The 25,999-nt window shown below is 42.1% G+C and overlaps 1 protein-coding gene across 6 annotated transcripts in view; it reads right to left on the bottom strand.

Moving 5' to 3' along the window:
• LOC140480072 (ecotropic viral integration site 5 protein homolog) overlaps nucleotides 1–25,999 on the bottom strand; it is a 266,405-nt gene that overhangs the window by 116,779 nt on the left and 123,627 nt on the right. For all 6 annotated transcript variants that reach the window (XM_072574675.1, XM_072574674.1, XM_072574677.1 and 3 more), the window contains 2 exons: nucleotides 19,946–20,080; nucleotides 17,576–17,716 (listed from right to left, as the gene is read on the bottom strand). In XM_072574675.1, the coding sequence (XP_072430776.1) occupies nucleotides 17,576–17,716; nucleotides 19,946–20,080 (276 nt within the window). The remainder of the gene's footprint in view (nucleotides 1–17,575; nucleotides 17,717–19,945; nucleotides 20,081–25,999) is intronic.

Raw genomic sequence — 25,999 nt, 5'->3', positions numbered from 1 at the left:
AGGCATTCTTCCTCCAGGCGTCGGGTGGTTAGGGAGTGGTGGTGGTCCAGGATCTACATGTCCTTGGTGGAGTAGGAGGGGGAGTTGAAGTGTTCGGCCACGGGGAAGTGGGGCTGATTGGTGTGGGTGCCCTGCAGATATTCTCTGAAGCAAGTAGGCATCCTGTCTCCCCAGTGTAGAGGACACCGAATCGGGAGCCACCATTACAGTAAATGACGTGTGCAAGTGCAGGTAAAACTCTAATGGATGTGGATGGCCTCCTTTGGGGCCTGGGATAGAGTGAGGGGGGAGGTGTGGGTGTAGGTTTTGCATTTCCTGCAGTGGCAGGGGAAGGTGCTGGGAGGGGTGGGTGGATTGGTTCTGACGAGCAGGAGAACCAACGTTTCAGGCAAAAGCCCTCCTCACTTTTGATTGGTTCATGATGATTGCTACATGCGGTGTTAAAGACAGTAATAACATTACTTCAGCATCAATTGTGAACTTTCAAAACCTACGACTAGTGCTTTCCAAAAGCATGCACACACTGGCCACTATTGTATGTCAAAAGCATCATAGAAATATAGATAAATGGCACTAAGTCAATCATATCCTTTGTGGTATCAGTTAAGTAGCATGACGACATTCTGGTTTACCAAAGTAGTACACTAGGCAGACTAGTAAACCAGTTCAGACTGTTACCCATTTTTTTCTTTCACTGTTAGAAAGATCTATATACAAATATCAAAAGTTAGAGGATAAACTTTATAGTATGTAGAAAATTAGTTTGCTTTTCAATTTTGGCTACTTGACAATTCAGTCTACATTTACTACAATGTATGGCAGTATTAAATCTTCAGTTAACTAAATAGTATCCTTGTTGCCACCTACAGAATAAAAGTTGTAATATATCTGAACTGATGAACTCTTCAACTTTCATTCTTAAACATAAAGTAGCTGAATGAAATGAGAACTGCCACAACCACATTATCCTTATTGGGCACTTGAGAAATCTCAAATTCTCAGTGAGATGAAGCATCATAAAATAAGATCATATCTTAAGAGTAAAGAGATTTTCACACAGTCACAGTCATTCCATTCATTCTATGTCACAGAGCTGGCAACAGAGGTAATGAACACCTCCTAGTCAACCATTACTTTTTCCAGTATAAAAAAATCATTCACTTTACATAGGACTGGAGGTGCATAGACCAGACTAGTACAAGTGGCAAGTTCAGTCCCTGATAGGCACTGGTGAACCAGTTGACTGGTTGAGAAAATCCTCTCAGAGATATAACATGTTTTTAGACTGTCCAGAGAAACCTCAGACTTTGTCTCGCACAGGAGACTAAGAAAGACGACAAGTTTAACAACAGATATATTTCGTTGCATTCATCATCAACTTGACCAATGCATTTTATTCACTAAGTTGGAAAGCTCTATGGACCCAGCTCAAAGATTGTCAAGAAACTTTTTCACAATCTTGCAAATTCCTCATGATAATAGGATTATTATTGTGAGGGAGAAAGTCCAGACTGGAGTTATGCAAGCCTGTATGATAGACCCCATACTACCTACAACTTACCTGACAATAACTATACACCTCAAAGATCATCTGAAATTCAGTGTTAACATTAAATACTGTCTAGATAAAAGACTCTTTAACCTCAATTGCCTGTGTTAAAACTAAACTGACTTTACATGCCTGCTGTATCATTGTCCAGATCTGAAGTTGCACCAGATTTGCAACTATTCTCATTCTCATACAAAAAACTCAGTCTACCTTTGAACATTACCAAAACACAACTCATATCGGCCCATAACTGGGATTGTACAAATATCCCAGCTCCCAAATATTTTGATGTGGACATTCTGGAATTTGTTGGGAACACTTCTAATAACCTGGCAGCGACAGTTCTCACAAGGGTGCCATTGTTGAGGAGATCCAACACTGGGTCAGCCTTGTGAGCTCAATTGGACAACACAGGCCTCTGGTATTCAGAAAAGTCCTAAGATTCAGTGTAGCCATTATCCTATAAGATGTCAGTGGGATATGGTCCAAGAAATTTCATCAGGAATCTGTGCACACCTCTGGATTCAATGCGAGGACCAACAAACAAATGCTAGTGCCTTTCTTGAAGTCAGCTTGCAAAGCGTTCAGGCAAAACTGTTATAAAATTAACTTGAAAGGACTTGAGATACTTTCTAATAAGCCCGTTTTACACCTCACTGAACAAAATGGGATTTTATCCCTGGCCTCCTGGTTTATAGGTACCATTGCATCACAAGAGCACATTATTCAATGGACTCCACAATATGCCCATATGGCTGAAGCCTTCCAGTCATGTGCAGTTTGCCTCATCCTCAAATATTTAGTGTTCCAGGGCAGGGCAAAGAAAATTCTTCAAAGACACTCAAGCTCTGCTTGAAGAGTGGCAGCATTAGCATTAACGACTGAGGGAAGCTTGTAACCAATGTTTCGGAATGGTAACCTGCTCACCAAGGCAGCACATTTTGGGCCACAGCATTACAATGAGGCAGAGCAGTGAATCCTGCGCTTCACAACTTGCAAAGGTAGGCTCTGAACTGCAGACATCAGATGGTAATCCAGCACCTTTGCCCACCAAATTACAAAATGATCTGTTAAGGAATGGCAGAGATGATTTGTCTGAAAAGCACCATAATTGCTCTTCTCATTCTTCCACTAACAAACCATCAAAGTCTTTGAGCTGGGTCCATAGAGATTTCTGACTTCTTTAATAAAATTGATGATAAATACAATGAAATATATCAGTTGTTAATCTTGTCGTCTTTTCATGTGTGTTGAAACAGTGTATGAAAATAAATGTTTCGAGATACAGGGCACTGAGCTGAGCACTGTTCAGGTGAGAAAAGGCAAGTAATTCTTGAAGTTTCCCACCTTCAAATGCATCATCATTCAGTTGGGTAAACCCTGGCAACACATTTGGGAACCTGACCTTACTATCAACCTCCATTAAAGCTATTCCTAAATCAGATGGACATAGTTTAATGAAGTTCATCTGCCCCAGTCTGGTCAAGTCAGCAAGGCCAAATAAATAGGGAAATCTCATCAACAGGTCTTTGCAGACTGGACAACCAGGGACGGCATATTCCCAAAATCCAAATTCATCTTCACCTAACATTTCCACATGCACTCTTCTGTGTATCAGGCTCGAAAACTTGAGCTCTTCTATATCCTTACCAGCACTATAACTGTTACCCTGGATGGAATTAGCTAATGAAGGAGAGGGAGTGTATGAATTCTGACCGGTTTGCCATATTTTAGGCAGTATGTATGTACATCATTTAATCTGTTGGGAATGTTTTCCAGATTATTTGCAAATTTCCAACTTGAAGATAGTATCTTGCGTAAGAAAGTATCTTTACGCAGTGCAACAAGTTCACATATAAGGGAGACTCAATGGGATTAGAATATGCAAGAACATAGAACAGTACAGCACAGACAAGACCACTCAGCCCTCAATGTTGTGTCAACCTATTCTACTCCAAGATCAGACTAACTATAGAACATACAACAGTCTGTTGCTGGACTGTTAATCCAGAAATCCAGGTAAAAATACGGATCTGGCCAGGGACGCCATAATCCAGCGATGGAATTAAAAACAAAACATCAGTCTTGTGAAAAGGACAAGAGTTTCAGGTGCTGATAAGAACCAAACTTAGGAGCAGAATTAGGCCAATCAGCCCATTGAGTCTGCTCTGCCATTTGATTACAGCATATATTTCTCAAACCCATTCTCCTGTCTTCTTCATAACCTTTGATCCCCATACTAATCAAGAACCTCTTAAATGCATTTGATGACTTTGTTTCAACAGCCCTCTGCAACAAAAAGTTCCACAGATTAACCGCCCTCTGGCTGAAGAAATTCCTCATCTGCCTTCTAAAGGGTCACCTCTTCACTCTGAGGCTGTGACCTCACATCAAAGTCACTCCTACGAGTGGAAACACCTTCTCCACATCCACTCTATCCTGGCTTCTCAGTATTCTGTAAGTTTCTATCAGATCCTCCCTCAGAGTCATACAGACGTATAGCACAGAAACAGACCCTTCGGTCCAAGTCATCCATGCTGGCCAGAAATCCTAACTTAATCTATCCCATTTGCCAGCACTTGCCTATATCCGTCTAAACCCTTTCTATTCATACACACATCCAATGCCTTTTAAATGTTGTATCAGCCTCCACCACTTCCTCTGGCATCTCATTGCATACACACACTACACTGTGTGAAAAAGTTGTCCCTTAGGTACCTTTTCTATCTTTATCCTCTCACCCGAAGCCCATGCCTTCTAGTTCTGGACTCCACCAACCCATGGAAAAGACCTTGTCTGTTTACCCTAACCATGCCCCTCATCATTTTATCAACCTCTATAAGGTCACCCCTCAGCCTCCGAACACTGCAGCCTATTCAGCCTCTCCCTGTAGCTCAAACCCTCCAACCTTGACAACGTCCTTGCAAAACTTTTCTGAACCCATTCAAGCTTTACAACATTCTTCCTATAGGAGGGAGACCAGAATTACATACAATAATCCAAAGTGGCCTAACCAATGTCCTGTACAGCCACAACATGACCTCCCAGCTTCCTATACTCAATGCTCTGACCAATAAAGGAAAGCACACTAAACACCTTCACGATTCTATCTTTCCCTACTCTGAGTACAGATCCAGAGTCCTCACATGACAAGCCCTTCATCCCTGCGATCATTCTTGTAAACCCTCTCTCGATCCTTCCTTTGCCAGCACATCTGTCCTTTGATACGGGGTCCAAACTGCTCACAATATTCCAACTGTGGTCCCATCAAAATCTTATGCAGCCTCAGCAGTACATCTCTGCTTTTGTATTCTAGCCCTCTTGAAATGTATGCTAACATTGCATTTGTCTTCTTAACTATCAACTGAAACTGTGCAGAATCCTTAACTAGGATTGCCAAATCTCTTTGTGCTAAAGATTTCTCAAGTCTTTCGCCATTTGGAAAGTAATCTACATCTTTATTCTTCTTATCAAAGTGTATAACCTCACACTTTCCCACACTGTATTCCATCTGCCACTTCTTTACCCATTCTTCTAGCTGTCCAAGTCCTTCTGCAGTCTCCCTGCTTCCTCAACACCATCTACCCCTCTCCTTATCCTTGTGCCAACTACAAACTTAGCAACAATATCCTTATTCCTTTGTCCAGGTTGTTAATGTATAAAATGAATAGTTGTGGTCCCAACACAGACCCCTGTGGAACTCCACTAGTCACCAGTTGCCACCCTGAAAACGGCCACTTTAATCCTACTCTTTGCACTCTGTCAATCAACCATTCATTTACTCATGCCAGTACCTTGTCTCCAATACCATGGGCTCTTATCTTAGTTAGCAACCTCTTGCGCAGCACTTTGTCAAAGGCCTTCTGGAAATACAAATAGGTCACTTCCATGGACTGTCCATTGTCAGGCATAGCCTCCGCTTGACAAAGTTGTGCTAACTCAGCCCTATTTTACCATGCACTTCCAAGTACTCTGCAATCTCATCCCTAATAACGAATTCTTAAAATCTCACCAAGGCCAGGCTCATGGGCCTAAAGTTTTCTATCTTCTGCCTATCTCCCTTCATAAACAGTGGTGTTACATTAGCAATTTCCAGTCCTTTGGGATCCTTCCTGACTCGTGATTCCTGGAAGATGAGGATCAATGCCTCTACAATCTCCTCAGCTCTCTCCTTCAAAACTCTGGGGTATAGTCCATCTGGTCCAGGTGACCTATCCACCTTCAGACCTTTCAGCTTCCCCAACACCTACTCCTTAGTCATGGCCATTACATTCATCGCTGCCCCTGACTCTCAAAGTTCTGGCAGACAGATGTCTTCCATTGTGAAAACTGATGCAAATTATTCAGTTCCTCTGCCATAACTATGTTCCCTATTACTACTTCTCCAGCTTCTATTTCCAGCAATCCAATGTTCACTCTTCCCTCTCTTACCTTTAAATATCAAAAAAAACCCTCTTGCAATCTTCTTTTATAATACTGCTAGATAACTCACCTATTTCATCTTCTCCCCCATTGCATTTCAGTTTGCCTCTAATGTTTTTTTAAAAGCTATCCACTAATCTTCACCACACTATATGCTTTTTGTTTTCCTTTTATGCTGCCCTGATGTCCTTTATCACCCATGGTTGCCTTGCCTTCCCCTTAATATGTTCCATCTTCCTTGGGATGAATTTCTGCTATACCTCCCAACTTACCCTCAGAAATCCCTTACCATTTCTGCTCCACAGTCTTCCTTGCCAGGCTTCCCTTTGATTCAATTCCAGCCAGCTTCTCCCTAATATCTTTGCAGTTACCTTTACTTAATTGCAATACCATTACACAGGATTCCAGCATCTCCTAATCAAACTGCAGGGTGACTTCTATCAAACTACTCCCTGGAGACTCTTTCACCTTAAGCTCCCTAAACGAATCTGTCTCATTATACATCATAAAATCCATTCCCTAGAGGGCTCTACCTCAAGCTGCTCCAAAAGAAAATTTTGTTGAAATTCCACAAATGCCTTTCCTTGAGATCCACTACTAACCTGATCGGAGTTACCAGTCCGCCTGAACATTGAAGACCCCATGATTATTCCAGTAATGCTTGCTTATGAGCATTTTCTATCTTGTGATTTATTCTCTTCCCTACATCTTGACCACTGCTAGGAGGCCTGAACACAACGTCCATCAGGGTCTTTTGGTTCCTCAACTCTACCCACACCTCTCCCATCACTTTTTGCTATCAATTAAATTTCTTACTAAGAAGGAACACTCCGCTGCCGCCGCCACCACCACTACCCTCCCTCACACACACACAAACACGTGTCTTTTCTTTCGATAGGACACAGATGTTTGGATATTTAGCAACCAGCCCTGATTCCCCTTGGAACCAAATCTGTGATACCCATAAAATACCAACCATGGGAGTTAAATGGAATCGTGGGCATGCGCACCACATTCAACAATTTGAGAACTGGGTAGAAAACAAGAGACAGAACAGCCAGTCAAGAAGCTTACAAATTCACTCTGCACCTCCTTGACCTGCCGCCGTCCATGTGGTGAAACTATCCAAGATTGCTGTTCGTATCCTTACATACAAACGAGGAGGACACAATTTGACTGGGACAACTCATCCATCCTCTGACAAGCTAAACAGAGACATGCATGAGAACTCCTAGAGGCTTGGTATTCTAACTAGAACTCCATCAATATACACAGTGATTTGGACCCCATCTACCGTCCTCTGAGAAAAAGAACCAGAAATGATATCACCCACCTTAAGAAACCAAGACCCACAAATAGAAATCGGGACATAACACCAGCGCTTCACCAGAGGCTCACTAATGATGGTACCTAGTATGGTGACGAAACGTCTGAAAACGAACCTGCCCATTCAGTGAGCAAACCTAGATACACATCCATCGTGCCAACCAATTTCAAATTATGCTGCAAACTCATTTACCTTGTTTCATATGCTGTGTACATTTAAGTACAACACTGTCAGTCCTGAGTTGACTGTCCCCCTTCTCATAATAATCCCTTTTACCTGCTGTGCCTGAAGTTAGATTCCAGAGCCTTTTCATATTCTGTCCTATTACTCATCTGGAAACTGCAAAACCTCAGCTAAGCCCTTCCCCCATGCTTAACTTTTTCTATAATTTTCCATGTCACTGAATACACCACCCCAATATTTAGTTTAAAGACCTATCAACAGCCCAGCTATGTGATTCACCAAGACTTAGGTCTTAGCTTGATTCAGGTGGAGCCCATCCCATTGGAACAACTCCCTCCTGCCCCAATACTGGTGCCAATGTTGTATAAATATGAATCGGTTCCACCCACCACTGATAACCCATCTAGGCAGGCTAATGAAGATCATTAAGTTTTACCTTCCCCATTAGTGAGGTGATGAGATAATTATGAAATCATTCGGGCTCATTTTAGCAGAATGAATCTTAATATTATCTTTTGTCTACACTCTGCTGCAAACAGATAGCTCATCTCCTTTCGTCAGTTTTAGATGGATGTCTATATGGATGTGGCGGTCCAGAAGCTTTTAGAAATACTATCACGTAATTAGTCTCAGCTCCACTTTGAGTACATCAAGACTGTCCATTTTCAAAAGGAGAATTTGAACCAGAAAGCATAGAATAGAAATTGCTGAGAGATTTCTCTTCAAGCCTGCTGGCTAGGACAGTCTATGTGGACATGCACTGCTTCACTATCTAAGGATTACATTAGAATTATGCTAAATAACTGTCTATTCATCAGCAAGCATCCTCACTTCTGATCTCATTATAGAAGGAAGCTTAATGAAGATGATGGCTCGGCCTTGGATACTACCTTAAGTATACCTACAATGATAGCCTGGCACTGAAGTGAATCACTTCCAACAGCCATCACTATCTTCCTTTGTTCTAGACATGACTCTGACCAGTGGAGACTTTTCCCCAATTCACACGGACTTCAGTCTTGCTGAGGCTCCTTAATACTGTACATCGAAATAAAATAACTTCAGATATTAAAATATAGACAGGAAAAGGTTTCGTTAACTGAAGTTACTGGATTCCACTGGGAGTGTTTACCCAGATACCCTTTATTTAGTGTTTTCCTCAACAAATTGTTACGACACGGATTAACCCTCTTGCAACAAAGAAAAGATTTATCCCGTGCAGTAATCTGTAAAAATTCAAGTGGCCCAAGAACTATGCAAAGTAAAAATTAACAACTTCATTTCTGAAAGTATAACAGAGAATAATTAACTAACAACTATTTACAAGTCCTTACTCCAACCTATCTTTTACCTTCCTTTCTATAATACTAGCCCGATAAAACTCCCATTAAGATTTACAAAACAACACTTATCTCAAAACTAGGCAGCTTTCGGTTCTTCTTTTTGGATCTTCTTTTCTTCTGAGGAATTTCTGCATCACAAGTTACTGATCGAAAAGGTACCTTTAAGGGCGCTATTTTTTCAGGCAGTGTGTTTACAAGCTGGGCTTGGCAATTCACCTCTCAACTGTTCAATTTTTCCCCAGTCAGATTGTCTCACTGGCTTTTAAGATTGTCAATATACTCAATTCAAACTTGATTGGAAATTGGTATTTCTCGGAGTATAACTTAAACTGATTGGCCTAATTCGAATCTGTTTTTGTTGTTTCCAGGCAACCAGCTACTCCAGTAGCTGCAGCACGTTACATTGTGCATTATTGAGAACACTTGGTGCCACTGCTAGCTTTTAACTCTCTTAAAAGATATAGTTCACCCGTATCTTCATAAACAAAATCATTTAATCACTTATGATGTTGTCCAAATTATTGCTGACAGACCAAATGTGGTCTATGAGCTCTGGCAAATTTTACATATTGTTCAGTTCCATTTGCTCTGACATTTCTTTTACATTGATTTGCTTCAAATGAATTCTGTAGTCAAATGAGTTCGAAGCAGTTGTAGGCCACTTTTCTTTCATGTCTGCTCCACCATTTGATGAGGTCATGCATGATACAATTGTTCTGTATTTCCACCCAGCCCTGATCATCTTTCACAGCCTTGCTTATCCATAAGTTACCTCTGCCCGATCACCTTTTTTTGAAGAAGTTCCAAAGATCACAATTCTCAAAAGAGTTCTTCTGGCCTGTGGCTTAAATGGGTGGCCCCTTAGTGCCATCTAGTGCTACATTTTCCCCACAAGAAGAAATATCCTTTTCCACCCTGTCAAGACCCTCAGGGTTTTGTACATTTCAACCAAGTGACCTCCTATTCTTTTAAATTCGACTGGAAACAAGAGGAGCCTGTCCAAACAGTGCTCATTAGACAGTCTGCCTATTCCTGGAAACTGCCTAATAAATCTCTGAACTGTTTCCAATGCTTTTACTTAATTCCTTAAATTCAGAGTCAGAGATGTATAGCACAGAAACTGACCCTTCAGTCCACCTCGTCCATGCCAACCAGATATCCTAACCTAATCTAATCTCATTTGCCAGCATTTGGCCCATTTCCCTCCAAACCCTTCCTATTCATATACGCATCCAGATGCCTTTTAAATGCTGTAATTAAACCAGCCTCCACAACTTCCTCTGGCAGCTCATTCCATATGCACACCACGCTCTGCACGAAAAATTGTCCCTTAGGTTCCTTTTAAATCTTCCCCCTCTCACCCTAAATCTATGCCTTCTAGTTCTGGACGCCCCACCCCAGGGAAAAGACCCTGACTACTTACCCTATCCATGCCCTTCATCATTTTATAAACCTCTAGAAGGTCACCGCTCAGCCTCAGACTCTCCAGGGAAAACAGCCCCAGCCTATTCAACCTCTCCCTGTAGCTCAAATCCTCCAACCTTGGTAACATCCTTGTTAATCTTTTCTGAACTCTTTCAAGTTTCACAACATCATTCTGATAGGAAGGAGACCAGAACTGCATGCAATATTCCAAAAGTGGCCTAACCAATGTCCTGTGCAGCCACAACATGACTTCCCAATTCCTGTACTCAATGCTCTGACCATGAAAGGAAGGCATTCTTCACTATCCTATCTACCTAGGACTCCATTTTCGAGGAGTTATGAACCTGCACTCCAAGGTCACTTTGTTCAGCAACACTCCGCAGGACTTTACCTATGAGCATATAAACGCTGCTCTGATTTGCTTTCCTGCAATGCAACATCTCTCAATTAACTAAATTAAACTCCATCTGCCACTCCTCAGTCCACTGGCCTACCTGATCAAGATCCTGTTGTAATCTGAGGTAACCTTCTTTGCTGCCCACTAAACCTCCAATTTTGGTGTCATCTGCAAACTTACGAACTATACCTCCTATGTTCATATCCAAATCATTTATATAAGTGATGAAAAGCAGTGGAACCAGCACCGATCCTTGCGGATACCACTGGTCACAGGCCTCCGGTCTGAGAAGCAACCCTCCACCACCACCCTCTGTCTTTTAACTTTAAGCCAGTTCTGTATCCAAATGGTTAGTTCTTGCTGCATTCCATGAGATCTAACCTTGCTATAGTGAATAATGAGACTTAAAGCTTTAGAAAATTATCTTCCTAATACCGCTATCTTATTAGTGAATAGACGTTTAATGAAGATGCCAAGATCCCACAGTTTACAAGTTTACAATATGTCCAAATTATAGGAACATGGGTGTTCAAGAAGAAAAGAAATTGAACACTAGGTTCACAAGTTTCAAGGAAAAATGCTACTGCAGCTTGGTGCAAAGACTATAAATTGAAATTACAACTTTCAAGCTTCTGCTAATACAACAGTACCTGGAGACAGAGAAACAAAGTTTAACACTGATGTCTGTGAAATTTGTCTTGTTTTTCTCTAGACAGTTATTGCCAAAGATGCTGGGTATTTCCAGCACTTAAGGTTACTATTTCTGCCACATTCTGTAGTATTTTGTTTAGGTCTTATTAATAAAATCATTTGCTCCACAGAACATACAGATGTTGGCATGTAATTTTGTTTAATTTGCTTTAAATCCACTGACCAGATGCCCCCTGCAGGAAAGTTACAGAGATACACCCATAGATTTATTTGAAGCTAACACTAACAGCTGCTCCTGCAAATAACAAGCTTTAGGTCAAATAATGAGTTCAGAAGAGCAAGCAAGAAACTAATGCCATTCTCTCCATTTTAATAAAAAAAACTTAATACTTAAAAGTTGAACATCCGAAGTGTGACAGTCTCAAATAACAAGAATATTGTGCTAAATTTTGTTAAAATTGCACTGGTGTTGCTTATTAGAAATCCATGACGACAGACCATGGAAATTACTGAATTAAAAAAAGATCACTATGTAACCTGCACATTGTCTAATTTGGGCTGCTATGCAAGGTACCAAACAGAAGCCAGATGTTTTATCTAATGAAATACTGACTGATACATCAATTGAGTTACACTTGTACACCTCCTAGTGGCTGATTCTAAATTGGCATCAGTTTATTTTGGTGTCGCTGGCAATACCAGCATTTACTGTCCAACCCAGATTGCTCTTTCAAGGTTACATAGCTGCATTTTTGAACTACACAGTTCACAAGATGCGGATATACCCACAATGGCTTTTGGGGTATCCAGTATTTTTGATTCAATAACAGTGAAAAAATACCAATATACTTCCACAATGTGGATATGCCAGAGTTGGACTGGAGTGGTTATAGTCCCAACAGGTTTCAGAGCTCTGCTCCTTCCTCAGGTGTGATAAAATAGAGGTATAAGACGCAGTATTTATAAGCAAAAAGTTAACATTAAAGCTAGCTGTCCTTGTCGAATCCTTTAATCAGTTAGGAGGTAGACTGCTGATTAAAACGCAAAATCCAGATTCCTTTCGAGTCTTTGTCCCAGACATCAGCTTAAAACATAAGATTCGAAACAGGACCTCACATCTGTTAGTATTGTCTAACCTGAGATACCGCCTCTTGTAGATCGATAAAACCTTTAGTTATCGAGGGGCAAAGACTTGTGAGGAATCTAGATTTTACAGTTTAAGTAGTAGTCTACCTCCTAATTAATTAAAGGATTCAAGGGCAGCTAGTTTTGAAGTTGTTAACTTTTTGCTTATAAATTCTGTGTCTTAAAACTCCCTATCATATGTTATGTAGATGTGGGCATACTAGAGAGAGTTAAAAGCAGCAGAACTACCAGACACAGGACCAAGTGTTCTCAATAAGGCAACAATGTAATACTTGGTCAAACAACTCTATGAGCTGGTTGCCTGGAGACAAAAACAAATTTGAATTCGGCCAGTATAAATTATACCCTGAAAAATATCAAACTCCAATCCAGTTTGAATTGAGTAGACTGACAATCTTAAAAGCCAATGACACAATCTGATGCTTTGGGGGTATAAGACTGGGTAAATTGAACAATTGAGAGAAGAACTAACAAGCCCAGCATGTAAACAGACTGCCTGAAAGTAGCTCTCTTAAAAGGTACCTTTTCAATCAGTAACTTGTGATGCAGAAATTCCTAAGAAGAAATAAGACCACAGAGGATGATCCAAATAGAAGAACAAAAGCTGCCTGATTTTGAGATAAGAAATTCAGTTTTGAAAATCTAAATTGGGAGTTTTATTGGACTTGTATTATAGAAGGGAAGGTTAAAGATAGGCTAGAGGAAGAAATTGTAAATAGTGATTAGTTAATTAATCTCTGTTATACTTTAAGAAATAAAAGTTGTTAATTTTTACTTTACATAGTTCTTGGCCACTCGAATTTTTACAGATTACTCCATGGGATAAATCTTTTCTGTGTTGCTGGTTTTAAATTAAGCAGGAGGGCTTATCCAGTGTTGTAACACATAGCACACCTAAGGAAGGAGCAGAGATTTGAAAGCTTGCAATTTCAAATAAACCTGAACTAACACCTGGTGCCTTCTGCCAGAACCATTCCCTTCATCAATCCTTGTTTCGCACCACTCTCCCAATCAACCCTGCCCCGAACCCCCAGGTACCTTCCCCTGCAACTGGAAAAGATGCGAAACCTGCTGGTATACCAACCCCTCACCTCCATCCAGGGCCCCAAACAGTCTTTCTCTCCTCTAACCTAGTTTACTGTATCCGGTGCTCCCGATGTAGTCTTTTCTACATCGGGAGACCAAACATAAACTGAAGGAACATTATACCCGAAACGTCGTCTTCTCCACCTCCTGATGATGCCTGGCTTGCTGTGTTCTTCCAGTGTCCTGCTTGGCTACGTTGGATTCCAGCTTCTGCATTTTTTTTGTCTCTCACCAATATCGTTTGACTTTTGACAATGTACTTCCAGTCACCAGCATCCTGACCCGGACATGCAGTGATCTTTCAGTTTGTTGTATACCTCATTCCTACTTTGTCTCTTTCCCTCTTTTGCCTGCTACAGTATTGCAATGGTTCTTAATGCAAACTCAACGAACAGGACCTCATCTTTTGACTGGGCATCTTAAAACCTTTTGGACACAATAATTAGTTCAACATTGTTCAATTCTAAGCTCTGCCCGAATTTTGTTTCATTCTTCTTTGCTTTTACTCCCCTCGTTTTAAATAATATTCCCTTCACTTTGATTCCAGATGACAGCTGTTCAAATTCCTGCCAGTCACAGAATCATAGAGATATAGAGCATGGAAACAGACGCTTCGGTCCAACCCGTCCATGCCGACCAGATATCCCAACCCAATCTAATCCCACTTGCCAGCACCTGGCCCATATCCTTCCAAACGCTTCCTATTCAATCATCCATCCAAATGCCTCATCACTGACACATCTTTTATTTTTACTTGCCCTATTACCATGGCCATTCAGCATGAAATCTCTCCTGTCCTACAGTCTATCAGACACTTTCTCTTTCGTTGTTGTTCCCACCCTTCCATTTGCTGAGAACTTAACATATTTCCACGTTTTCTCATATCTGAAATGTCTTTCATCTAACTCAGTAGGATTGCTCTTGATAGATTCCACTCTCACCTATCAAATCATAACCAAAGCATCTCCAGAAATACACAGGTCATTTCTAGATCGAAACATTCTAACACTCTCTTGCTTCCTGCTCCATGTACCATAAACCCAAGCTCAAGTAAAACTCTACTGGCTGCCACCCACGCTGCACCAAATTGTCGAACTATAATCCCTGAACCTGCTAATTTAGACTGGCTCCTTATTCTGTCAGTCATCAAATCTTAAATATCATGGTTCATTGAACTCATATCTGCATTATTCAATTCTGGCCACTTGTGGAATTATTTCTTTCAGGAGAATCGACGTTTTGGGCATAAGCCCTTCTGCAGGAATGAGGGGGGTGTGCCAAGCAGGCTAAGATAAAAGGTAGGGAGGAGGGACTTGGAGGAGGGGTGCTGGGAATACGATATGTGGAAGGAGGTTAAGGTGAGGGTGATAGGCCGGAGAGGGGGTGGGGGTGGAGAGGTCGGGAAGAAGATTGCAGGTCAAGAAGGCGGTGCTGAGTCTGAGGGTTGGGACTGAGAAAAGGTGGGGGGGGGGGGAAAGGGAAATGAGAAAGCTGGAGAAATCTGCATTCATCCCTTGTGGTTGGAGGGTTCCTAGGCGGAAGATGAGGCGCTCTTCCTCCAGGCGTCATGTTGCCATGGTCTGGCCATGGAGGCAGCCAAGGACCTGCACGTCCTTGGCAGAGCGGGAAGGGGAGTTAAAGGTGTGGGAGAAGGACTTATGCCCAAAACGTCGATTCTCCTGTTCCTTTGATGCTGCCTGACCTGCTGCGCTTTTCCAGCAACACATTTTTAAGCTCTGATCTCCAGCATCTGCAGTCTTCACTTTCTCCGAATTATTTCTTTCAGCCATCATTAATATGTTCATACCTTCATCATTAAATCTTGTGCCATGGAATTCCTTACCTAAACCTCACCATTTATCAACTTACTTACTTTCCCTTCCCTTACCAAGAGCTTATTAGCCAAGCTATCAGTTACTTCTTCCTGACAGCATTACATTTTTTCTGACTTTGTTTCTTTGATGGGCCGGAAGACAGTTTTCTAGATTAAAAAGGTGTTATAACAACTTTAATGAAGTTTTTACAAAAACCCTGAATAAATCAGTATCATAAACTATTCTAAGTTGCACAGTAAAGTGTGTGGGAAAATTTAGAAATCTTACTCAGATTTGCACTTTGGTTAGACAATCATTGCAAGATACAGCATAGGAGAAGATCATTTGGTCCAGCATATTTGCAGTGGATCTTTCAAACAGCTATTCAAATAATTCTTCACCCTTGCTTACTGACCACAGCTGTACGAATGTTTCCATCTCAATCATTATCCATTCACTTCACAAAGTAGATATTGAATTGTTTTTGATAACCTTTTCAGGCATTCAATATGATCACAACTCACTATTTCTTTCCATGTCACATCTACTTCTTATTCCAGTTGCCTTTCGTGCACCTTTTCTGGTGAATAACCCTTTTAACACTGGGAATAATTTCTCCCCGATTAGTGCATTAAAACCCTTCATGATTTTGAGCACCTCCATCAGATCTCCCCATTACTTGCTCTGCTTGAATGAGAGCAATTACACTTTCTCTGGTAACACAATGTAACTTAAGCCTTTCATCCTTGGGACCATTCCAGCCTAAAGAGAAGTGTCGAGAACTGGATACAACACTCTGGGTTAGGGCCTTTATAAAAGTTTAATATAACTTCTGCCCAAGGGCCTAATCACTCCTTCCAGGTTAAACATCAATTTACTTGTACTTCTTTCAAATTAGTATATTGTATTTGCTGCTCACCATGAGGTCACCACATTGAGTTTGCAAAACGACTATTCACCATGACTCTACTTCTATCCCTTGTTCAGTTTTTGCATGAATGCAGCCACTGCCACATTAGTTAACAAATTGCAGCTCATGGGATTAATCATTTACAAGATGCCGTATTAAATGCTTCCAGAAAGTCAATGTATGCAACATCAGTCATGCTATCCTTCAATCCTCTCTGTTACTTCAAAGAACTACATCGGGTTAGTCAAACACTATTTGCTATTAACAATTCCTTGCTTACTTTCAATTAGTCACCCATACTTTATCAAATGTCAGTTAATTTTGACTTAGATTAATTTCTCTAGCGGTTTCTTAACAGACATATTAGGCTAACTGTTTCTCTGTACGTTTATTAAAGATTTCAAGGTTCACCTTTTATCTTGCCCATTAATCTGTTCTCAAACCGCAACAGCAGCCAGTGAAATATGAATTAAATAAAATCTGGAAATAAAAGCTATTGTAATGACAACCATGCAACCACTGTCCATTATTGTAAAAACCCAAATGGTTCACAAATGTCCTTCAGGGAAGGAAATATACCATCATTACCTGATCTGGTTTACATGGGATTCCAGATCCATGGCAATGTGGTTAACCCTAAAACTGGTCAAAGGAGCTCACATCCCAAGAATAAATAATACAAAATAGTACTAACTTACTTCTGCTTTCAGCTTTTTGTTCTTCCTCCACTTTTCAGTCAGGTTGTTTTTTTTACTAAATTATGAATCAGACTTCATTGAAAGCTCTGCCTTTTGGTGTAATTTTAACACTATATCTTTATTCACTTTGGGAGCATGAGCTTTATATGACCTTCCAAGGGGAAAATTTACATGCAATTGTATGAGATGGTAGCTGTTGAGTGAATGTTGCAAAATTAGTTGAAACAAAATTTCCTTTACCAAAATGATGGCAAAATTGAGTGATTCAAACAGTACACTGTAAGAAGTGTGAAAACTATGCAATGAGAGCACACTTGGGGAAAGTTTTGGGGGGAGAAATAAGTTTTTTTTTGTCTCTACTGAGAGGTTAATGTTAACATCATGATATCTCTGACATGACAATGCATAACTTGCAGCATGAGATTGAACTGTAACCTGGAGATAAAGTAGCGTGAAAGAATAAACTACCACAGATTTAAATAATTGCTGTGCAATATTATACTTTAAATTGTAGCAGAGTTCAGATGGCCGTGTTAGAAAGCAAGTCAAGAGTACGAAGAATTATTTAAGAAAACTTCAATAAACACTTCTCTGAATTTTTGCAAAATTACAAAGTCATCTTACCTGCCAGTGATCCTCCAAATCTTTAACTTGTTGCCGAAGTTCTTTCAGGCCCATCAATGCTTCTGCTTCTCTCAGTTTAACCCCTATAAGCTCCTCTTGCAACCTGGCCACGTTACTCTCATCAGGCAAGGAACTGTTTCTCTGTTAATAGAATCGGTTGAAAGAAACAATTTTCAGCGTGATGCCAGAATTTGGAATTGAACTGTTCCAGAAGCCCATAGATGCAGAATTCAGGAGACACGAGATACATAGTTAGTCAGGTGGTATAAGTATCATCCAGCACCAACGTGACAATATGCAAATAGCAGTAAACGCAATGGCTCAGTGAGAGACCCGAGTACAGGCACAAACAGGGGCTTATCACATAATCAACACTGTTCATAATATTCTTTGCAGTGTTGTGGCAGTTTGCTACTGAAGGCTCTACGAGATATGATAATAGCTTAATCAGTTGATGGTTAAGTCTTCAACTTGCACAGCAAAGGCCAAGATCACTGCAATCACTTGTTAACAGAACTGTAGTATGCTGGTGATGGACAAATTAGTGCCCATCTGAAGAACTACAACAGTTGATATTTTCACTGAGGCCTACAAGAACTTGGAATGTACTCTGAACATCATAAAGACGAAAGACCTCTATGAACATGAGCATACACACACACACCCACAATTCGACTATCAAACCTTCTATTAAGTTCTATGATTTCTCACTTTGCATATCTTGAAAATCATCAATTCAGCCTCTGACCTACTCTTGGAGGCACTATATATATATGGAGAGTCCAGTTTAGTCTCTGGTCAATGGTAACCTCCATAGTGTTGATTGTGGGAGATTCATTGATTGTAACACCATTGAATGTCAAGAGGTCTTGACCCCCTTGCTGCAGAAAGTCATTACCTGGAAGTTATGTGTGAAGTGGACTAGACATACAGGCACTGGGATCACAGGAGCAGGTAGGAGGCCAGGAATCTTGGAGTTTACCATGCCTCCTGACTCCCCAAAGCATGACCTTCATTTCCAAGGCACAAGTCAGTGAGATGGAATATTCCCCACTTGCTTGGATGGGTCGAGCTCCTACAACACCCAAGGAGCTAAACATCACCCAAATCAAAGCAGCCTCCTGGATTGCTACTACAACTGCAAACATGCAAACGTTTCATCACCAACACAGCAGCATTAAGTGTGTTCCATCTACAAAAGGCTACCTGTACACAATACACTACAGAAATTCACTAAGGTTCCACAGGCAGCACATTCAAAACACATGCCCACTTCTATCTAGAAGGACAATGTCTGCCGTTACTTGGGAACATGATCACCGGCAAGTTCCCCTGTAAGCCATTTAGCATTAGCATTGTGGATCCACCTCCAGAAAACTGACTATAGCTTTTCAAGGTGGCAGCTCACCATCACCTTCGCAAGGGCAACTAAGGATGAGTGATAAATGTTGGCCCAGTCAGCGATCCTTCAAAGTCACAAATGAATAAAAAGCATAATATTGTGGATTTCATCTTCTGTATTTCCTCAGCATTCTACTTTTAGTAGAGCTGTGGATCAGTGGTATGACCATCACCTTTTCTCAGCTTTGAGTCATAGATCCTAATCAAGTCCCAGTCCCAGAAAATCAATCTAGAGATTGAAGCATAAAAATCTCACTGATGGTCCAAGGAAGTATAGCATTGTTCGAGGTGACATCTTCAAATGAAACCCTAAATTGCCTACTCCTCAAAGTACAAAATAAAAATCCCTATTTCAAAGAATGACAGCTGAGTTACCTCTGACGTCCTAGTCAATATGTATTCCTCAACCAATATTCTTTTGTTTTTTGAAAATCTGGTCATTATCAAACTGTAATCTTAGCCTACTCCATGATGACATGTAAGCCATGATTCCTAAACACGAACAACCATAAATCTCTATCGCGGTGAACACCAGGGTTAAACAAGGCTGTCATTATGCTGGTCTGCCCCAGGACTCAATTCCTCTTTCGTGCCAGCTCCTCATAGCCCTTGAATTCATAATCTTTCAAAAATCCATAAACTCCTCTTTAAATAGTTAGTGGATCTTGCTGTGACAACTTATGGCAGAGAATTACTCATCAACTGTGAGCTTGTTTTGGATAATAAATGCCCTAACAAAACGTTGGTCTGTACTGTTGGGTTTGACTGGAAAGCATTAATACTTAATTCATGCATGTGTTTCGATAGAAGTCTTAGTATCCAAACTTAGTCCTTCGCATTCAAGTTTTAACACTATGCAATCTGAAAAAATGGAAAAACCAGTTTCAGCAAATGATTCGTGGGGCTATAAATAAATGTTTACTGCACTTTTTTTACATAAATCAAATTAATTGAATGTAATTCTGGTACCTTTTCAATATCCAAGATTTTGTCCTGCATCTCTTTAAGGGCACATTGAGATTCTGCTTCTCTTAATCTTGCCTGTACTAGCTCTGTCTCCAATTGTAGAACAAAATCTTCACTGTAACGCGGGTTGCATTTATGCTATAAAAGAACACAGCATTATAAAAATACTTCAGTGATGGTATCTGAAAATCAATATACACAACGCGTTTACCACTTTTACAAGATTGCAACAATAGTGGAAACAGGAGTTAAGCAGGCTAACAACACCGATGAAAGCTTTAAAGTCTAGTCTTATATGACAGTAATGGCAACAATTAAAATGTGTTAATAAACAATTACAAACTACAGTTAAGTAAAAATGGATCAAATAGGATAAGAAAATTAATTTAAGCAGTCTATTTTTAAAAATGAAGGATTTTGGTCTCATCACACAAAATACATATTTCACTGATGTAGATCTGATATACTTCAATAAAATGCTGATCTATATTTCAAATACTTCAGCCGTTTATGTGCCATCATTGTACAATAAATCAAACCTTTTAGCATCACATAGAAATAGGCAGATCCACTAAACAAGATGTGTTTATTTTTGAATGTAAAACACAATGTACTGTATTCAAAATTCAAAATTTTATTGTCCATGCATTCTCAGTTCAGTTTTAGGTGCACACCTGATATTCAGACACAGCAGATATTTCCACCACTATTGCATGTATGTACATCGAAGTCATCAAAAAACAAACAATTGGACAAAATGGGTGGACATTTAAAACACAAGATATTTTTCACCAGTGGTCAATGGCTCGCAACCAAAGTGGTTAACTCTGCAAATCTAAACATGAAGGGCTGGCTTAATTTTTCTTCACAGTTACAATAATCGAATCATAGTTTGAGTGTCAAAGAAAATGCTTAAACTACATTGCACAATTCATAAACACCCATGTTTCAAGTGTGAACTAAGACTGTTTCGACAGACCATTTAAGAACGATACTGCAGGCAAGACATTCCAATCTGCTGGTTCACTAGCATATAGTCCTTTTGCATAATCACTAGCTAACATCTTCAAGCTTTCTAGGAGAAAGTGATGACTGCAGATGCTGGAGATCAGAGCTGAAAATGTGTTGCTGGAAAAGCGCAGCAGGTCAGGCAGCATCCAAGGAACATGAGAATTGACATTTCGGGCATAAGCCCTTCTTCAGGAATGAGGAAAGTACGTCCAGCAGGCTAAGATAAAAGGTAGGGAGGAGGGACTTGGGGGAGGGGCGCTGAAAATGCGATAAACGGAAGGAGGTTAAGGTGAGGGTGATAGGCTCTCGGATTAATGAGTTCAACATGCTGCGTGACATAGAACAATTCTTCTGCCGCCTTCGCCTCCGTGCCTACTTCTTCAACCAAGATTCTCACCCACCCTATGACGACCCCTTCTCCCGCCTCCAACATACCCCATCCACCTGGACACCCAGTGCTGGCCTCTTACCTGCCCTCGATCTCTTCATAGCCAACTGCCGCCGCGACATTAACCGCCTCAACTTCTCCACCCCTCTAACCCACTCCAACCTCACACCCTCGGAACGTGCAGCCCTCCACTCCCTCCGTTCCAACCCCAACCTCACTATCAAACCGGCAGACAAGGGAGGCGCGGTAGTAGTTTGGCGCATCGACCTTTACACCGCTGAGGCTAAACACCAGGTCGCGGACACCCCCCGTCCTACTGCCCCCTTGACCATGACTCCACCTCCCACTACCAAGCCATCATCTCCCAGACCATCCATAACCTCATCAACCTCAGGGGATCTCCCATCCACCGCCTCCAACCTTATAGTCCCACAACCCTGCACAGCCCGTTTCTACCTCCTGCCCAAAATCCACAAACCTGACTGCCCCGGCTGACCCATTGTCTCAGCCTGCTCCTGCCCCACCGAACTCATCTCTGCATACCTCAACACGGTCCTGTCCCCCTTTGTCCAAGAACTCGCCACCTACGTTCGGGACACCACCCACGCCCTCCACCTGCTCCATGATTTTCGTTTCCCCGGTCCCCAACGCCTTATCTTCACCATGGACATCCAGTCCCTGCACACCTCCATCCCCCATCACAAAGGACTCAAAGCCCTCCGCTTCTTCCTTTCCCACCGTACCAACCAGTACCCTTCCACTGACACCTTCCTTCGACTGACTGAACTGGTCCTCACCCTGAACAACTTCTCTTTCCAATCCTCCCACTTCCTCCAAACCAAAGGAGTAGCCATGGGCACCCACATGGGCCCCAGCTATGCCTGGCTCTTCGTAGGATATGTGGAACAGTCCATCTTCCGCAGCTACACTGGCACCACCCCCCCCCCACCTTTTCCTCCGTGACATCGATGACTGTATCGGCGCTGCCTCGTGCTCCCACAAGGAGGTTGAACAGTTCATCCACTTTACCAACACCTTCCACCCCGACCTCAAATTCACCTGGACCATCTCAGACTCCTCCCTCCCCTTTCCTAGACCTTTCCATTTCTATCTTGGGCGACCGAATCAACATGGACATTTACCATAAACCGACCGACTCCCACAGCTACCTAGACTACACCTCCTCCCACCCTGCCCCCTGTAAAAATGCCATCCCATATTCCCAATTCCTTCGTCTCCACCGCATCTGCTCTCAGGAGGACCAGTTCCAAAACTGTACAACTCAGATGGCCCCCTTCTTCAAAGACCGCAATTTCCCCCCCAGACGTGGTCGACGATGCTCTCCACCGCATCTCCTCCACTTTCCGCTCCTCCGCCCTTGAGCCCCGCCCCTCCAACCGCCAGCAGGACAGAACCCCACTGGTCCTCACCTACCACCCCACCAACCTCCATATACAGCGTATCATCCGCCATCATTTCTGCCACCTCTAAACGGACCCCACCACCAGGGATATATTTCCCTCCCCTCCCCTATCAGCGTTCCGAAAAGACCACTCCCCTCTGTGACTCCCTCGTCAGATCCACACCCCCCACCATGGTAGGCGGCACGGTGACACAGTGGTTAGCACTGCTGCCTCACAGCGCCAGAGACCCGGGTTCAATTCCTGCCTCAGGCGACTCTGTGTGGAGTTTGCACATTCTCCCCGTGTCTGCGTGGGTTTCCTCCGGGTGCTCCTGTTTCCTCCCACATTCCAAAGATGTGCAGGTCAGGTGAATTGGCCATGCTAAATTGCCTGTAGTGTTAGGTAAGGGGTAGCTGTAGGGGTGTGGGTGGGTTGCGCTTCGGCGGGGTGGTGTGGACTTGTTGGGCCGAAGGGCCTGTTTCCACACTGTAAGTAATCTAATCTAATCTAATCTAAACCAACCCAACCTCCACTCCAGGCACCTTCCCCTGCAACCGCAAGAAATGCAAAACTTGCGCCCACACCTCCCCCCTTACTTCCAAGGCCCCAAGGGATACTTACATATCCGCCACAAATTCACCTGCACCTCCACACACATCATTTATTGCATCCTCTGCACCCGATGTGGCCTCCTCTACATTGGAGAGACAGGCCGCCTTCTTGCGGAACGTTTTAGAGAACACCTCTGGGACACCCGGACCAACCAAACCAACAACCCCGTGGCTCAACACTTCAACTCCCCCTCCCACTCCACCAAGGACATGCAGGTCCTTGGACTCCTCCATCGCCAGACCATAACAACACGATGGTTGGAGGAAGAGCGCCTCATCCTCCGCCTAGGAACCCTCCAACCACAAGGGATGAACTCTGATTTCTCCAGTTTCCTCATTTCCCCTCCCCCCACCTTGTCTCAGTCAAATCCCTTGAACTCAGCACCACCTTCCTAACCTGCAATCTTCTTCCTGACCTCTCCGCCCCCACCCCACTCCGGCCTATCACCCTCACCTTGACCTCCTTCCACCTATCGCCTTTCTAACGCCCCTCCCCCAAGTCCCTCCTCCCTACCTTTTATCTTAGCCTGCTGGACACATTTTCCTCATTCCTGAAGAAGGGCTTATGCCCGAAACATCGATTTTCCTGTTCCTTGGATGCTGCCTGACCTGCTGTGCTTTTCCAGCAACACTTTTTCAGCAGCTTCAAGCTTTCACCAACTACTTCCTTTCTACCATAGGACCAGGCTAGAATGAAGTTTTCCATTCTCTGCAACTATCACTAAACTATTAGAGGCCCAGTGGGGGCCTTTACAAGATGCTCTAAATCACAGAGCCCTTAGAAACTGAGCAAAAAATACTGAAACAATTTTTTTAAATTTGGAATATCAACAGCCCAATCTGATAAAATAATGACAAGAGAAAATCCAATAAAAATCCATGCGGCAAGTTCCTATTATTTACTCTAAAACTTACATCTTTCAAATATAACCAGGACCCAAGAGAACACCACTACAGCCCTTGGGCCTGCTCTGCCAGTGATGGCTGACCTGTGGCCTAACACCCAATACCCATCCCTGCCTGATTTTCTGTAATGCCTTTGGCAAAGAAAAATCTTGTAATCTCAAGATTTAAAACCAAATTTATCAGCATCAATTGTCAGTTGAAGAGGTTTCAAAACTTCTCCTTTGCATATATGAACGGATTGCAATTTCACTCTTGAAAATGTTTGCCTCTAATTTTGATGATTCATCCTTGTTCCGAACCTTGTGGAAACAGTTTCTCTTCATCTCAGATTCCCCTCATAGATTGTAAGTTTCTATTAAAGCATCCTTAACGGTCTAAAAATTCTGAAGAATATAACATTAGTTTGTATGAACTCTCCTTGCAATTTCACACTGGAGTACAGGTATAATTTTGACAAAATCACACTGCACTCAAAGATCAATTAATCCTTCCGAGAACTCCAGGCATGGTCTAGCTAGAGCTTGGTAAAAATCAAACATAATTTCTACCTTCTTGTAATGCACGCTAGGCCTGCAAATATAAAGAACAGTATTCCATTAGCTTTTTGATTATCTTTTGTGGCTAAGACAGACAGCTTAATGATCTGGATATGAATCCCTCTGTTTGTGTGGACCACACTGCTTCCAATTGGGAACAGATATTTTCACGAAATGCACAACAGAAACGTAGAGGTTATTTGGGGTGTACTTGCTGAGAATACTGTAAAGGTTTCTCCCACTAAGGCAATATAGAGATGGTAGAGTGAAAGAACCTTGCATGACAAGACATATGGAACATCAAGTCAAGAGGAAGAAGGAAACTTTGTTAAGGTTGAGGAAGCAAGGATCAGACAGTGTTCTAGAGGGTCACAGGAAGGAACTGGAGAATGGACTTAGAAGAGCTGGAAGGGGGCATGAGAAAACCTTGGTGGATAGGATTAAGGTAAACCCCAAGGATTTCTACACTTATTTAAGGAAGAACAGGATGGCCAGAGTGAGGGAAGGGCCGATCAGGAATTGTGTAGGGAACTGTGCCTGGAGTTGGAGGTGGTAGGGGAGGTCTTTCATGGATACTTTGCTTCAGTGTTCACTAGTGAGAGAGACCTTGTCACTTTTGAGGACAGCGTGAAACAGGCTGATAGGCTCAAACAGGTTGAGGAGGATGTGCTGGAAATTTTGAAAAACATGAGGATAATTAAGACCCCCTGGGCCAGACGGGATATACCCAAGGTTACTAATGGAAGTGAGGGAAGAGATTGCTACACTTTTGGCAATGATCTTTGCACCCTCACCGTCCACTGGAGTAGTGCCAGATGATTGGAGGGTGGCAAATGTTATTCCCTTGTTCAAGAAAGGGATTTGGGACAACCCTGGGAATTACAAACCAGTCAGTCTCATGTCTGTGGTGGGCAAATTATTGGAGAGGACTTTGAGAGACAGGATTTGTGATTATTTGGAAAACCATAGCTTGATTAGAGATAGTCAGCACTGTTTTGTGAGGGGCAGGTCATGCCTACAAGCCTTGTTAAATTCTTTGAGGATGTGACAAAACACACTGAAGAAGGTAGAGCAGTGGATGTGGTGCACATGGACTTTAGCAAGGTATTTGATAAGGTTCCCCATGGTAGGTTCATTCAGAAAGTAAGGAGGCATGGGATCCAGGGAAACCTGTCTGTCTGCGTACAGAATTGGCTGTATAC

This window comes from Chiloscyllium punctatum, chromosome 7 (genome assembly GCF_047496795.1).
Source record: "Chiloscyllium punctatum isolate Juve2018m chromosome 7, sChiPun1.3, whole genome shotgun sequence".
NCBI lineage: Eukaryota > Metazoa > Chordata > Chondrichthyes > Orectolobiformes > Hemiscylliidae > Chiloscyllium > Chiloscyllium punctatum.
Note: the sequence above shows the minus strand (reverse complement) of the source record. Positions and strands in the feature narration are given on the sequence as shown.